This window comes from Zophobas morio, unplaced genomic scaffold (assembly GCF_036711695.1).
Source record: "Zophobas morio isolate AGI-343-1 ecotype UQ-CSIRO unplaced genomic scaffold, CSIRO_AGI_Zmor_V1 ptg000024l, whole genome shotgun sequence".
NCBI classification, from domain to species: Eukaryota; Metazoa; Arthropoda; class Insecta; order Coleoptera; family Tenebrionidae; genus Zophobas; species Zophobas morio.
This window is the reverse complement of record NW_026972129.1, coordinates 4,802,031-4,819,002: the sequence shown is the minus strand read 5'-3', so window position 1 is coordinate 4,819,002 and position 16,972 is coordinate 4,802,031. Positions and strand designations below refer to the sequence as shown.

At 31.9% G+C, this 16,972-nt stretch overlaps 1 protein-coding gene across 5 annotated transcripts in view; it reads left to right on the top strand.

The window, feature by feature from the left end:
• The window catches only part of Mp (Multiplexin), a 250,562-nt gene that overhangs the window by 97,971 nt on the left and 135,619 nt on the right, over nt 1-16,972 (top strand). For all 5 annotated transcript variants that reach the window (XM_064064824.1, XM_064064822.1, XM_064064821.1 and 2 more), the window contains exon 3: nt 4,861-4,967. In XM_064064824.1, the coding sequence (XP_063920894.1) occupies nt 4,861-4,967 (107 nt within the window). The remainder of the gene's footprint in view (nt 1-4,860; nt 4,968-16,972) is intronic.

Here is a 16,972-nt window from a genome sequence, read left to right as displayed (position 1 = left end):
GTTCATTTTTTTTTGTCTTCACAAGCAATTTTAAAAATGCAATGAGAAATAACAAGTATTCGGTTTTGCAGAATCAAAGCTAAATTGCAAAATGTTGTCACACATTTTATTTGCAAAAATCTGGATATCATGGATTCATAAAATACACGTATACAAGTATGTTATTTTATACATACATATGCGTCCACTGCAATTTACATAGATCCTTCTCCGGTCCATCGAAAGATTCGCTGAAATTGACATTCGCAAAAGAATCTACATTTGAAAATATATTAGTTTACTTAAATGACGTGCTATTAACAAAAAACTTCCTCTAGCTGAATGAATTGCAAGCTCCTTTTTTGATGCCTCGTTATCAATCACTAATGGACAAGACAATAAATGCATTAGTTTTGGTATTTGCAATGTAATAACATCATTAACAACAAACATAGGCTTCCTGAGTTATTTCCCAAGATAGTGTAAATAACGTAAAGTAATCACAATTTATTCGTCTAATAAGACATTAAATATTTTTTAAAGTTCTAAATACACCTACATATAAATTGCTTATCTTATCAGTCAGCACTTTTCACTTTACCTCAGTTCCATTCTAAACTATTCATTATTTCAGTTGTAAGAACACGACAGAACGACAGTAAAATAAAATGTATCACACAATGTTTTCAAGGTGTAAAATGTATATTGGTCGATATCTCATAGCGAAATTGATTTATATATTTCGAAATACGTGATAACAAAAAAGGATCAGGAGAGTCTTATTTGCAACTGACGATTCAAATGTTGGGAATTTTATCCATATTCTTTGCATGAAATGTTGTGAAAAATATGAATCATTATTTCAAAGGTTTATGATGGAATCTGTATTGTTTATTATCTATATGTATGTCTATAACTTATAGAGATTTTATGATTTTATGATTACTTACTAGTACTTACTACAGTTTTATATTATGTAGTTATATGAAGTCCTAAAAATAAAGTTTTTTTTTTAATTAATGTTTCAGCATTTACAAATCAGATGTTTATTTAAATTGACGCTTGGAGGTAAAGTTGTCTAAACTTATGAGCAAACACCGTCACTATGAGGGATTATAATATTCTGAGCCTCTTTCGGATCAAAACCCTATGTAAAACTGTCAATAAAGATTATGATTAGGTAAATTTTCATGTTTTTGGTTCTATTTATCTATAATATTTGTTTTTGTAAGTGAACGTCAAATTGATGTAAAGAATTTTTTAATCTTTTTTCTCGAACTTAGATTTGAATTTAATCATGTATCGTTTGAGTTGGTGAGCAATTTTTTGAACAGCCTATGATTGATTCCCTTATTTTAAAAAGTGGAAAATAACTTTTAATTCGTTTTTTATTCATTTTGTTTACAAACATTAGATTTTATTTACAAAATTTTCTTAAACTTGCAAGCCTTTTAAATTCATCGCAAGCATTGCAAATCGTTAATCAAGGTATGTTATCCGTTTATTCCCTTTCAAAAAATTGATGATGCCATCTCAAAATTTTGCCGAATAAATCGTACCTAACATATGTAAAATATTATGATTCTATACTGATGAATTATGCATAAACGCATTAATATTTTTTAGAATCACATACACGGGTTGACTCAAAAAAATTAATTACCGAGGCAATCTATTTTATTGATTAAATCTAGTACCCTTCAGCTCGTTTTCTTAAAAATTTGAGTATACTCGTATAATACTGTTACTATTTATATTACACTGCACCTACTCAAATCGAAATGTGTTGTTGATAAAGTGTTATTGACATCACTACAAAATTTTGGTGTGGGAAAACTCACTTGAAACATACGCATAGCGTAGTTATTTACCTGTATTTTAAAAATCCACATGTTTTTTTATTTTAACTTATAGGAGTTATCATTAAAAAAAAATTAAATTCGCAAAATTTAATTTTATAATTTTTTGAAGAATCTCTATTTGTTCGTCTGCACTACAGGCGCGAAGAAATTTCTGTCTAAATAACTTCAATTTTTTTAACTTGTAGTGATTGCCGTAATAAAATCAAAATTTCGCAAAATCACATTTTTTTCAAACACGCTAAATTTGTTGGACTGATCTTCGGAGGCGAGGGAAGTTCTGTCTAAATAGCCTAAAAGAATAGAATTTCAAATATATATGATGTGGAAATAGTAATTGAGTCCAACATAACCCAAGCGGAGTGAGAAAAAAAAACACCAACAAAGAAACTCATTTTCCATTATACAGTTTTTTTTTTCGTTTTCACGCAAAATGAGTTTATAAAATATTCATTCCTTTATTTGTTAATCTTAATTTCATCGTGGTACAACAACTAGCCGTCCATAGAGTCGAAATTTGCGAATAAAATAAAATAAAACCGGCTCAAACGGAGCCGACGACGGCTTGCAAGTTCTGTCACTACGGCACGCGTCACATCACACAGGGGTGTATTTAAGGCCGTTTGCACAAAATATTAGGGTCACTGTAATCTTACTATTTTCTATCTACGACAAACGATTTGTCACACAGCTACGAAACCGATGATCTAGAGAAAGATGGAAGTTTGAAAATTTATTTCAACAAGTGTAATAACCGTTTGGTGCAACACAATTGGTTCAAGCAAACTAAAATATGACAGGAAACAAACAGTCCACGTGGACTAGTTTATAGGCGTGTTTGCTGCTAAGATGACTAGGTTTTTCGCTCCACTTGCCTCCGCAACGATGAATATACCATACCACAACCTGTGTACAGTGAACAGAGCTTCGATTTTATTGACGAGATTCAGCTCAGAAATTAAACAGATATCATAACGGAAAAAATGACATTTAATATTAAATACGTCTCTGTGCAACGTGTGCCAGAGTGACGTCAGACTTTGCAAGCCACCGTCGGCTCCGTTTGAACCGGTTTTATTTTAATTTTATTCGCAAATTTCGACTCTATGGACGGCTACAATATCTATGCAGGCTACTATAATTACTTGTAAAGTACAGCTGTGTAGCCAGAATAGTTACCCTAGAATATATAATATATAATAAAGCCTTTTGTCGTAACATGAACGTTCAAATGATATATGTATTTCGAAACATATCCTTTAAGGTCCGTTCACACGAAAGAACCGGTTTAAAATGAACTCGGAAGCTCGCCCGGGAAGTTCGAAGCTGATTTTCAACTTTCAACCTGATCTATTAAAGGGTCAAAGCTAGTACTCAATGTAGACGTATATTCGTGAGATATTCATCCATACTCCGTCACGTAAAGTATCACTTAAACTCTGTCTATTATTATGCAAGCGGTTAAAATGACTTTATTGAGCGGTCAGTTTAACCGCAAAAGCCGGGAAGCCCCGAGCGCGTTAATGACCACGAATTAAACATTCATTTTAACCACGGGTGTAATACAAGGTTTTATTCTATTTTGCTCCCCAAACCCAAAATTTTGAGATCTAAATTTGAATTTGACTTTTATTTGAGAAACGTCAACACTGACAACAATCAAATATTTTTTTTAATTATTTGCGCAAAAATGCAAAATTTCCTTCAGATCGTTGGGTGTTGTTTGTGGCTGTAGTGGTAGTATTCGTTTGTTTCATAAACAGTAAACAAGCCAAAAAGCCATCGAAAATGAATAATTGTGATTGATTGTGATTAAGTTGGTTCCAAAGAAAGTACACCAAGATTTATTAAAAATTTTGTGAGTATAAAAGAGAACAAGCAATCTAAGAAGTTACTGAAATAGCAATTGAATATTAAACTACATGGTGGAACGATCAGTCGTCAACCAACACAGTGTCGTGTAAGTGGAACTACTGGTTCGCTTCCGCCAGTGATTTGAACAATTTATCATTTTTTAATGCAAAAGGATTGTTTAATAAACTTTAGTTGTCTTCAACGTCAGTTTTATTGTTATTATGGTTTTAAAACAGCAAAATAAATTTTTTATTCCGTTATTCCATAGATAAATCCGGAAAACCAAAACCAAAATTTCCAGAAAATTTTTTGTAAGGGACTTGATATGATGGAAATAATTAGAAAATATTTGGCATTACGTCCTCAGCATACCAACCATGGAAGATTTTTTGTTGGATACAGGAATGGTTTTTGTACAATACAGTCTGTAGACATTAATACGTTTGGGAATATGCCAAAAAACATCACTACATTTTTGAATTTATGAGATCCTAAAGAGTACACTGGGCATTGCTTCAGACGCCCTTTCACCTCGATGCTTACGGTTTGTCCTAAAACCGCAAATATTCTAATAATAAATTTTGAATGGCCGTACGTTGTTGGTGCTGGAGGCAGCTTCGTTTTTAGAAAATTTGAGATATCATTCTACTAGGCGTGGAATTATAGAATCTTCCTGCGACGTCTTTCGATGAAAAGTTAGGCTTATTCGAATAACATAAATTAGACTCAAATTTACTCGCTTTAACATTAGATGAAATAGGTTCTTTTAAAATAAATCATATGTCCATTTTTAATGTGATATAGATATATGCTTTTATTTATTGATTACCTATATTTGGTTTCACTTTTGGTATCTGACGAGTTGTTTTGTGACTTTCGCTATAAGAAAATTGTGATTGCTTTTATCATTATCAATTAAAGGTTTAAGTATATTTCTTCTAGGATAAATAATACTGTTGCAGTTTCATTTTTCGGGAGTTTTTAGATTTAGGTTCGCGACCTCGGGTGCGTCTTTTTACTGGTAAGTGATAGTTAAATGCTATTGTTCACTTTCATTATGGAAGTTTTTTTTTACTTTGTGAACACCCGTTCTTCAACATGTCGTAAAACAACAAAAAGAAGATATAATGGTGATACAGACTAAATACATATGCGTTAATTGTTGCAGATTGACAACATTAGTAGCAGTTTTACTTTATTCACTACAATCGGCTGTGTTCGGAGAAGATTCATTTGCCTTGCCTCCATCTTTTGCACTTGGTAGTAACTTAGAAGGTAAGTGGAATTAACAGATGTTTAATAAAAAACCTGGTCAAGAGGGCTCCCTTCTATTTTATTGTTGTTTTTCGTATGTCGTAGTGTTTGGCATCGTGTTCGAGACAGTTGTCATTTCTGTGTCAAACTCAATTTAACGGTTATTAATTCACAACAGTCGATGTGGCAAGTGGATGACAGTTTTCAAAATTCATTTCGGAAAAGACACTCTTGACCAGGTTTTTGTTTAGACACCCGAAAACAGATAAATTGATCAAGGGGAATAATATCTCCACTGTTCTTTTATGTGCTGTTTTTGAAATACGTACGGTCATTTGCGGTCAGTGGTGGGTCTAAATAATAATAATAGTGATAGTGAATTAATATAACATTTTTGTACATAAAGAAAAACAAAATTTAACTTCAAATCTAGAACAATACAATTCTTTGCGGCCTGCTAATTGTTTTTTATTTAAAAACTTTACTACAGTTATCAAGAATATGTCGATACTTTCGTCTAACATACAATTATTAGAAAACCTGAAATATGTAATTGAAGCATAGTTAAAATGTTGAAAAGAACGTGGAATATCATAATAAAAGAGGTATGATTTTCTATAGCGTACATAAGGAACGAAAAAAATTAAGATTGTTAATAATATATTAACTCTGCACAAAATACTTCTCTACTTTTTCTGTTTCTGCGAAAATATTTGACAAGAGCGCAAGCACGTCTGCAGACAAGAAAATTGTCATTTTCTGTACACGAGAAGAACTTCCTGATCTCAGTGTAACCCGATAATAGCCGAATATCTTATGGTCAAGGCACTTAGAAAATTAGTTAACATTGTATTATATTTTGATAATTTAGCTAAAAAACTCAGCTTGCGTAAAATTTTCTTGTGTTTTTGAAGTCACAGTGGTGTCTTCCTGATATAGTTTTATCTTTTATTGCATCTTTAAAGTGATTACTGTTTTCTTAGAAAGCGTCCATCTATTAATTCTTTTTATTATTTCAAAAACGACGCATTTAATTTTCGTGAATTTCGTAAAACTGTCTCATGATAATGCCTGCTAAATACTTCCAAAGATTAAAATACTAAAGCGTTCACATCTCTGTCTCTATAAGAAATCATTACAATTTCTTCTGAACATAAAGTTTGAATTTCTATAGTTTTATTATAAAATTATAAAAACATTGTATTTGTGCCACAATATTACTCATTCTTAGTTGTTCTTTTATGATGTGTTGCGGTATGTAATTAGTTGATTTGTTTGTTTCACTATTTAAAATAAGTGATTATTGTGCTTTAGAGAATCTTACAAACAAATACTGATGTAGCTTACAAACCGTACCTTGATAAAATTAAACGAAATTCCAAAAATTATACAAAGATTTTGGAATATTTGTTTAGGTTTTACTGTAGAACTAGTACCTAACTGAAATTATTGGTATTTCTTTCTTCTTTAATAGAAGACACCAAAACGTTGGTCGGTGGTTTCTTTAAAATAACAAACGAAAAAGAAATATATAAGAACAAATTAAAAAAAAAGAAATAATTGAATTTTATTAAATGTATACAGTTGTGTTATGACAATAGAATGAAATGTCACATGAAGTATATATTTTCTCTAAAACACTAAAACAACGGTTCCACCCTTCTTAATATGGCGGCGGCGTTCTATGAGATAACAGTTGTGCATTAAGTTAGGTGTGGTTTTACTATGATCATTTATCGTCGTCAGTGGTGCATATACATAATAAGAGGTAATCACGCTGAAATTATTTAATGATTACTGACATTATCCGTTTGTCTCGATTCTACATATAATTTAGTGACATTTTATCCAATTAACTCTCCATTAAAAAAGAATGTAAATTTTGCTTTGATACTTATTTGCATTTTCAATTTGTAGTAATTGTTAAAACTTGAAACAAATTAGAACATTGTATGATAAACATAGAGATCAAAAAATTCTAAAGTCTTCGCGGAATTCCAGCTAAGAGAAACTCAATGTTGTCCTGAAATTTAATGCGCTTTGACTATTCATAAAAACATTTACGCGAGTTGCACAAGGCCAATGACTTGAGAAAGAATATCTCAACAAATCATCTATTTTAGAGTTTTGTAAATCATATAAAATTCTTGGCAAGTCGATAGCTTTATAGGTAATTTAAACAGCGGTACCAGTTATATCTTTACATTCCCGGAAAAAGTAGTAAAGTAAAATGTTTCACAGAAGATTGTACCTCGAGCGTTGCAATTAATTTTAAACGCACCTCAGTCCATTCTCGACTTGGTGACTTTTTGTCTTAAAATGCACTTAATAGAAATTTTGTTATTGCTCTGTAATTATTACTGAAAAATGTTTTCTTGAAAATATTGAGGAGAAAAGTGCCACTTTATGTCACTGGTGTTAAAAGTTTAAAAGTTTAACACTGTTGTTCAAAGTAAAATTTACACTGAACTTATATCATAAATAACTATTTTTTAACCGCGGTTTTGCAGAGTGACGTGATCAACGATTTGTTGTAAAGGCAACCCCAACTTTTTCTTTAGAATTCTGTTCTTATAGATCTTTTATTAGTTAAATAGTCGTAGAAAAAAAATTGTACCTTACATAACCTTTTTTTTTGGAAAAAATCCTATTATACATAGTTGAAAAAACAAAAATTCGATTTTCATTGGAAACAAACAAGGGATTCCAAACTGTTGAAGCCATGGTATCCAGAATATTGTTTTTATCTGTAAAAAGTATCTACATTGGAACAATATAAAAAGAAGTTTCTTGGTGTCCGAGAGCTCCGAATTCCTATTAAACTTGTTAAATTTTACAAAAGGTGACACATTATTCAAAAGAGGCCTTGGCAGTTATTATTTATAAGAATTATGATGCGTTCAACAGAACTGAGAGAATTGAAATTGTAACGATGGTTGCGTACGGTGCCAAAGTAAGCAGTCATGAGGAAGCGTGTGCTTTAATTAATTAACAACATTCTGATAGATCCCCAACACTAGATTTACAGTAAATAAAATAGTAGCAAAATTTTGGCAACATGGTATGTACTAGACGAGACTTACCTAGACAAGGTTGACCTCCTATACCTCAAGACATCAAATGAAATATTTTACTGGAAGCCGAAGAAAATCCGCGTGCGTTTGATGAATAACTTGCTTTAAACTCAAATATCGACCACACATTTGTTAACAAATGCTTTAAAAAAGAAAAATACCGTCCGTACTAGGTGCACTTAATTCATGAACTGCATCGAGACGACCCTAACCGGTGCTTAGAGTTTTGCGAAGAGTTGATATTACGTTATGATGGAACACCCAATTTTCTAAATAATATTCTCGAACAAAACAGTAAATCGCCATAATTGTCGGTACTGGTCGCGAAATAGCCCTCATTGTATACAAGAATCTTATACTTAGCGGGATTGCTAGGCAATCATCTGATAGTACCCTATTTTTATTTGCCGAGCGTAAAGTAAGGAAATATTGTATTAGGGTCCATCCGATGAATGGCCACTTTTATGTTTTCTCGACTTTTCATGACCCCTAGAGTATGAAAAATTACGCTTTGTGTTTCCGTCTGTCTGTCGTCTGTGTAGAAAATTAAAAAAAAAAAGGGTATGCCGGTGGCTAGTTTCTTCCCATCGACCTGGGTTTGTCAAGCAGATATTTTACCACTGAGCTACACTAGTTGTAACGCGGTTGCGCCAGTTTCAAAATGAGTCATTGGTGTCACAGAGAACCATTGCGGACTCGTATAGGTAGATACATATTTTCTAGAATAATAACAGATAGAGGATTAAGTTCAATAGACAGATCATAAAATCGATATAGAATTTATGAAAAATGATTTGTTGTTCATAAACATGTAATTTAGAATTATACAAAAGTATACACTCCTTTATTAGCCACGCCACTGGAATATCTGCGACCCCAATGACTAGAGCCCAATAAGAAAAGTATGATTTTTATTACGCGTACGTAAAAGATTGCAAACATTTCTTTCTATAACACCAATTATATCCCGACGACTATTACATGAACTACCTTTTAGACAAGCAATTTTGATTTTATACGTTTTTTATCAATTTTCATTAAGTCTTTTTTCTCCATTTCGATTTGTCACTATCACTGTTTACTAGGGTGATTCAAAAAAAAAAAATATTTTTTTTTTTCGTGTCAAAGAGGTTCAAAAGTTTCTTTTCAACGTAAAAAAATACCAGTTAAAAGTTGAGCTCTTAATATTAATATTAAGACCGTCCGCATCGCGTTTTTCTATTTCCCATAAGAATAACATGGGAAAATTTTTGTTTGCACCTTCTGATTTTTATTGCTAGCCCGTCGTGTGTCGTGAAAAAAATTCAATCACATATTTTTATAGAGAATTGAACGCTCTACAAAAAGTGTCTCCTATGATTTTGCGAGAAACCTGACTATGATTTTTTAACCCACTGATGCTGAAAATGTTCGGAAAGAGTTTTACTGGCCTTATTATAGCATAAAATTATAAACAATTACTGTTTAAAAAACTAAATTTAAAATGTGTATAAATTTTTGTGGTGATTTATTCCAATAAGACCATCAAATTTATTGTAATGCATCAAAAACGTCAAAATTTGGATAAATTTAACTTTAGCCTAAAATAACTCTTCAACTATCAGGTTTCTCGCACAATCATAGGAGACACTTTTTGTAGAGCGTTCAATTCTCTATAAAAATATGTGATTGACTTTTTTTCACGACACACGACGGGCTAGCAATAAAAATCAGAATGTGCAAACAAAAATTTTCCCATGTTATTCTTATGGGAAATAGAAAAACGCGATGCGGACGGTCTTAATATTAATATTAAGAGCTCAAATTTTAACTGGTATTTTTTTACGTTGAAAAGAAACTTTTGAACCTCTTTGCACGAAAAAAAAAATAATTTTTTTTTTTTGAATCACCCTACTGTTTACATTACACAGGGGAACAAAAAAATCAAATTTTATGCAGTATTAGCTTTGATTGTACTTTCAGTTACTGCTATTGTTGTAGTAATCTGTTGTGTGATCAGAACATTTGAAATGTCTCTAGTTCACGAAAAGTCATCCAAAAATGTTATTTTCAAACATTTCCCATCAAATCTTTCTGTTTCTTTATTACAGCTTTATCTTAGCGGTCAAAAATTTTCTAGGAGAATCATAAAACAATAGAGTATCGCCATTGTGTTGCCAATATCCTAGATAAATATTTAAAAAATTAGAAATTAACATGAACATTAAAAATTAATTTGTTGCATAGCCATTTGAACCCATTTCTTAACAGTCTTGGCGATTCTAGCTAATAGCAGGGAAAAGGCCGATGGAAGCACAAATGATGACAGATTACTGTTGAACTTCAAAAACAAATTGTCTTAATTCGAAATATTGTAGAAAATCCTACAAAAAACATGTTTCTTTTCTTTTATTTTTATTTTTGATTAATAATAATGTATACCTAACATATATTAGCAGTTTGGTTTGAAAATAACAATCTTAAAATAAATTTTCGTATATTTATTACATATCTGAGGTCGTATAATGAAGATGCATTTATCTCAAAAACTAAAGCCAATTCGGCAAATCTAATATTTTGTTCGTATTCAGCAGACCTGAAATACCCAAAATCGACCCTCAAAGTGGTTGCCGCAGATCCACTGTTCCCCGGTGTTATGTATTTTCACTTTTAAACATCAATTAATTTTACAACTGCGATGTACAAAAATTATGACAATTAATAGTGGACTTGCACCTATGTATTTTGCGAAGAGTGTACATAAAGATTCTGGTGTTATACGCTGTAAGGGTTGGTTTAATAATTCTAAAATTACAGTCTGTTATGTGTTGTGTTACACGTATATTTAGCAGTATGTGAGAAATGTTGTCTTAATTTTTTTAAAGTAATTAATTAGTTTAACTAATGCTGATTTTAACAATCTGAGTTTTTAATACGATAGTGGATTTAATTAATGTCTTGGGGAAAAATATTTTCAGAGCTTACAGCCTTACTTGCACAAAATTGCTTAGCATGCCATCCTTCCTTGCATGTGTTACACTTCGAAACAAATTTTACGTTTATGAATTGTGTAGTGGAGCTTTTTTGCTTCATGTTTTTGTATTTACGTAAAATTTAAAGTAAAAAGAAGTATACATATTGGAGTGTGCAGTTATTAAACGGGCTACATTAAGCTCAAACCTTTGTCAGATTATTTCACACGACAGTAAAATCCAGATTACGCTTCAGTGTGGTATTACAAGGCTCTCGATTCACTTTGCATGCCCCAACAAAGAGAGTGGTGAATAATGCTATCACAATAATGTTCACAATTCATTCGTGTGGTTATCCAACTGCCTCTGCTTTTCTGTAACGTTTAAATGGATTTTCTGAATACGAAGGATTTGATTAAAAAAAAAAAAAACAAAATGACAATAAACTAGGATATGTCTAGGGATTGAGGAACGGTTTAGATAAAAATCATGTATTTTCGTTAGATCAAACTGGAAAAATTACTAAATAAAAATAGAAGCGTAACATTCAAAGTATCCAGCGGACAATCTTACTTAACAAGAAGTTAACAATAAGTGCTACAGTTAAAAAATTTGAACAAGCTTCGCAAAAATAATTTCAACTCTTAAAAAAATTTTGTTGCCTGGAAATCTAGTATACTACAAAATTTTCCATCGGACGAATGGCTACTTTCATATTTTCTGGACGTTTCATGATCGCGTGACCCCTAGAGTTTGAAGAAATAGGGATCCCGTTTCCGTCTGCCTGTCGTCTGTATCTATTTTTATTAGACAGACAATTTAGGAAACTACCGATTGATTGTTGTCAAATTTAATACGTATGTTCGGAATGTAGGTCGTAAAACGTTAACCAAAATTTGTCTAATCATCCGCACCAATAACATGATGATGTCTGCTCAAGATTTCGCCTAATAAAGGTTTTTTAAATTTTGTACAATAATGGGGTCCCGTACTTGTGGTTTATGAATCCACCTTGAATGTGTTTATTAGTTTTTATTATTATTTAATTTTTTAATTTTTCCTCTTCTTTAGATACATAAATAGGGACTCAGAGAAGCCGATTCTGTAGAGTGCTTGAAAGAGCGTCAGATTCGCAAATAAAAATCCCAGTTCAGAATGCTATTCCTCTCATTCTCGATTTTTTTTATTTGTTAAACCAAGAACGATTCATATTTCTCAGAAAATTTGAGAATACAGAATAGTGTTATTATTAGTATTACTCTGTATCTATTCAAATTCATACACGTGCCCTTGCAAAAATTTTGTTGCAAAAACTCACTTGAAACATATTCATAGCATGCTTCTTTTTTACTTCCCAAGCGTTAGCTAAAGAAATATTGTAATAGGGTCCATCCGACGAATGGCTGCTTTCATGATTTCTGTCTGTCTGCTGTTTGCCATCTCTTCGGATTTTTATTAGACAGAAAATCTCCCAAACTACTAGACCCATTATTGCCACATTTTAGAATTATATGTGTAGATGTAAAACGCTAACCAAAATTTGTCTCATCATCCCCACCAACAACGTGATGACATCCCCTTACAATTTTGCACTTAAACTTAATCTAAATTTCATAAAATAATACATTCCCATATTTGTTATTTATGAATCCGCCCTATTTTTGTCTCTTATTAGGACCCGGGTGGGTTAGGTAGCATCGCGCTTGCCTGCCACACCTTGGGTCGTGGGTTCGATTCCCGCCCTGCTCTGGGTGTTGTGTATGTCCCCCGTTACCCCTGTAATTGGGCCTCCGGCCTGTTGGGTAACGTTAACCAATAAAAAAAATAAATAAAAAAAAAATTATTATCATAACTTTTTTTGTTTAAACCTTCTTCTTTAGTTACATAATACCTAACCACGCAAAACTGTCTAATGGACGTGTGATACGGCGGTCCGCGGCTTGCTTTACCGATTCCGCAGCGTTTCCAATTTCTCGATTGATCAAATCAAAAAGGGTTCACTCCATTTTCTGGAAAATGTAAGAATAGAGTAATGTCACCCCGCCTATATTTATTAATAATTGCATAATAAAAACTCCTTACTCAAAATAATATTCGGACCGTTTTGGTCCATTGTAACTTAATTAATTAGTTAATTAATTAATCCTCTCCTGTCTTTTGAGGAGAAAAAGCAAATTTCAATTTCGTTTAACACAAACGTCACCGCTGATGCTTGTTAGCTGAACGTGGTAATGGTCGAATTATTTCGAAGTATAAACATAAACAGTCGAAGTTAGGCATGTTCTGAGAATACATTTTTTCCCCTTGGCTTTAAATATATTTTATATTGTCCACATTTGTATGGACCCTTAGAATTTGCACCCCGGCGGCGAAAGAGCTGTGTGGATGTTATTTACGCGATCAACTTTTATATAGGTATAGAGGTTATCAGAAAACAAAAATCGCAAAATCAAATTTTATGATTTTCAAAGAAGCGGGATTGGGCTGTACTTCAGGACCTTCGGCCATTTTTTTAAGCAAAAGCGAATTAGTTCAGGTTCCATCAGTTAGGTAAACGAAACTACTGACATTAGGGAAGCGGAAATAACGGTTCATTAAATTAACTTAACTTTTATATAACTAATATATGTATTTTTCCACACACAGTCCAGACTTGCGTTCTGTAATATTGAGTAATTACAGTGCTGTTTGAAAAGTGTGCCCACTCTCTTATAATTTTAGAATCGTTGCAGGTACAACTTTGAAATTTAAAACATATGAATGAATAAAATCAGATGATATTGATATAGATAATACGAAATATAATAGACGAAAAACTGTCTATTATAGTCGAGTCTGCAAATTGATAACCGAGGCGCAGCCGAGGCTAGCAAGCAGGCCAGACAATAGACAGTTTTTCGCCGAGGTGCATATTACATTTTTCCGTCGACCTCCCCGGTTATAGCAAATTAAAAATCAGTATATACTTTTTTAAATACAACAAATCTTTATTTTAATTACAAAACAAAATAACTCCCTAAAATTAATATTAAACGTCCAATTAATGCAATTATATGTATATTATTAATTCCTGCTGTTACTTTCATCGTTTTGTTCCATTTTCTTAATTTTATTGTTAATCGTCAATATTCACAAATACACGCTTACAGACGACAATTAAAATAATGAAACAACTCAAAATGACAATTAATGTCACATCAGCTGTCTATGATTATGTTAATCGTGCACGCTGCTAAATTATCCAAGCACAGGCGTCACACCATGCCGTATCCCATAGCAGCGGGCAAAAACTGTTTTGCGGACGAAAAGTGTATGCGAACGAAAAATGTTTGCGGACGAAAAATCTTAACGTTCAAAAAAGTGACCTCTCTTTTGAAAGCTTATTTCATTCTTCATCCGACTACATTGACCGTATTACTGGTTGCCTATTCATCTCAAACGTATACAACACGAACTTTTGGTTCACAATAGAAGATTCATCAACATCAACGAATCAAATAATTGATTTAATTGATTAAGTCAAAAACTTTCCATAATTTTTTCACGTACGATTGTAGTTTAAAAATCGACCCGTATTTTTATTTTTACTGCATATATTTATCATAAAAAAGTAAAATTTGTAGAATCAAGTTTTCTGATTGAAGTACCTCAGAAACTGATAAGGTATTAGCATTGTGTTAGTTCATTGCATAAGATCAACGAAATTTTATTCGTTTATTTAAAAAAATATATGAAATAAATATTTATTAAAAAATTGGCCAAGATTATTTTTTCTGATCATCCCCACCAACAATTTCATGACGTGATATTAAAATGTTGCGTGGTAAATTTAAAGTTTATAAAATAAGATATTCCTGTAGTTGTGGTTTATGAATCGCCAGGGCTTTTTACCCAGGCATCGATATTTTCACGACAAAATCAAGATTTTATTACAATAGTAGTAAAGAAAGAAGAAGAACGTTCTGTAACCGCTTGTTGGCGCAGGTCGCATGTTGAAGCCCCCTCATGGGTCTTTTTTTTTCGTACACTGTGACTGGTTATATCTTAAAAAATGGATTTGCTTTTTGTAATTTAAGGACAATTTTACACAATTTTTTTGTGGCATTTTACACTGTAGCCGATATCTCTCTTGGCCCATGTGGGTTTCAATCCCATTTTTACCGATTATTTTTTTCACTATGATTTTTATTATCAATATTTTTTACTTATAGGTAGAGGTTATTATAAAATAAATACAATTTTGCAAAATCAAATTTTATAATTTAGAAAAAAAAACTGGATTTGTTCGATCGCATTAGGGGCGAGGGAAGTTGTGTCTAAATAACATTATATCAATACTTTCAGATTTGCCCACACAGAATATTTAAAATATATTTATTCTTATACATATTGCTTATCCGTATTTTGATATGTATCTAATTATAATTAATATGATATTCATATACATTTGTCTCAATTAAATTTATGAAATAATTTCTATGATAACTACGTTATAACGGAAAATGTAATAGATAATAATAGCGTTGACATATCCTATAATATTATTATTGTTATAAAAAATCTAAAATTACAAATGTCAAACCTTATAATGACTAGTTTTCGATATCAAAAATATGTATTATTATTTATTCCACTAAAGAGTGAAGGATCATATCTTCGGAGCAATAATCACTACGTAGTATTCAATATGATTTTCGCTGGACAGGAAAATTATCACAAAACAACAACATATTACATTTTGAATAAAATCTAAGAATTTGGTATATGAATGTTTCAATTAACACATTACTGTAAAGCAGAGAAAAGAGAAGTTCTTCACCTAAAATAAACAATAAAATCATATCACTAAAATACATATTATTTATTTATATAACCGAAAAGATGGATGAATAAATCAGGGCTATCGAATGTTTTGTAATCGATGAATTCACTTTATTAAATTTAATGTTGCATGTGATGTAACTTAATCTTATTAACGTCTAAATAAATTAAACGTTAAACTGCTGCTCCAATTGCGATACCAATTCATTTTACAATAAAATAACTTTATAGGGAGTAGACATATAAACTGTAAAGGCACAATTTGATGCTTCTAAGCTAAGCAGCATATTTAAGAAGTAATTCAGAACCGTCGAGTCTAAAAGATAAGTAGGGGTATGAATACCGCGGTAAGATTACAGCATCGTCGTCAAGGGAGCAGTTGCAGTCGTCTTGAATAGTATTACCACAGCTCCAGGTTGCTCTCCTGCCAAAGATAAACACAAATTATGCGCTGAGGATAGATCTTTCAGGTTGCTCCATTTAAATGACGAGCAAAAAGTGTGACCGTCAGTTGAAAAAAATGGAAATTTAACGGGCTCTTACACAAATTGGATTTTTTTCTTTACGACTTCACTGAAATGTAATTTGTAACAGTTGAAATTAATTAAAATTCAATGGGTACGAATTTTAAAAATGGAGCTGGCATTTAATGCATTTAATAGCTCCTATTCGGTTGACATGACAATACAAAGCATCCAGTGCTGAGAAATTTTTTATATACAAATTATGGCTGGAGAAAATACAATTATCTAGAGAATTAATTAAATTCTGCACTTAATTTAGTGCAGTTTGTTTCTTAACTTGCTGGCAAAACGAGGACGGTCTTTTTACCTGTTTGAACACGACTTCAGTTAATAAGAATAACAAATTCTTTGTGGCTGCTCATTTGTTATACAATAATAATTAAATCATGACGTTCACACGAAAATTTGGAATAATCTTAATATATAAAATTGTTTGTTTTGATTGACAGACTGATTTATCAACTAAACTGCTGAAGCTAGAAACATGAAATTTGGAGAGTAGGTTCCTCTTGAGTTATAAGCATCAACCACTAAGAAAGCATCTTTGGAAATTCCGCCCCTATGGGGGTAAATTGGAGGATGAATGTTTGGGAATCCCGTGAGTTTTTAAATTAGACAGGTTGTCTGGGGAAGGGGAGTGAACGGGGTGAAAAATG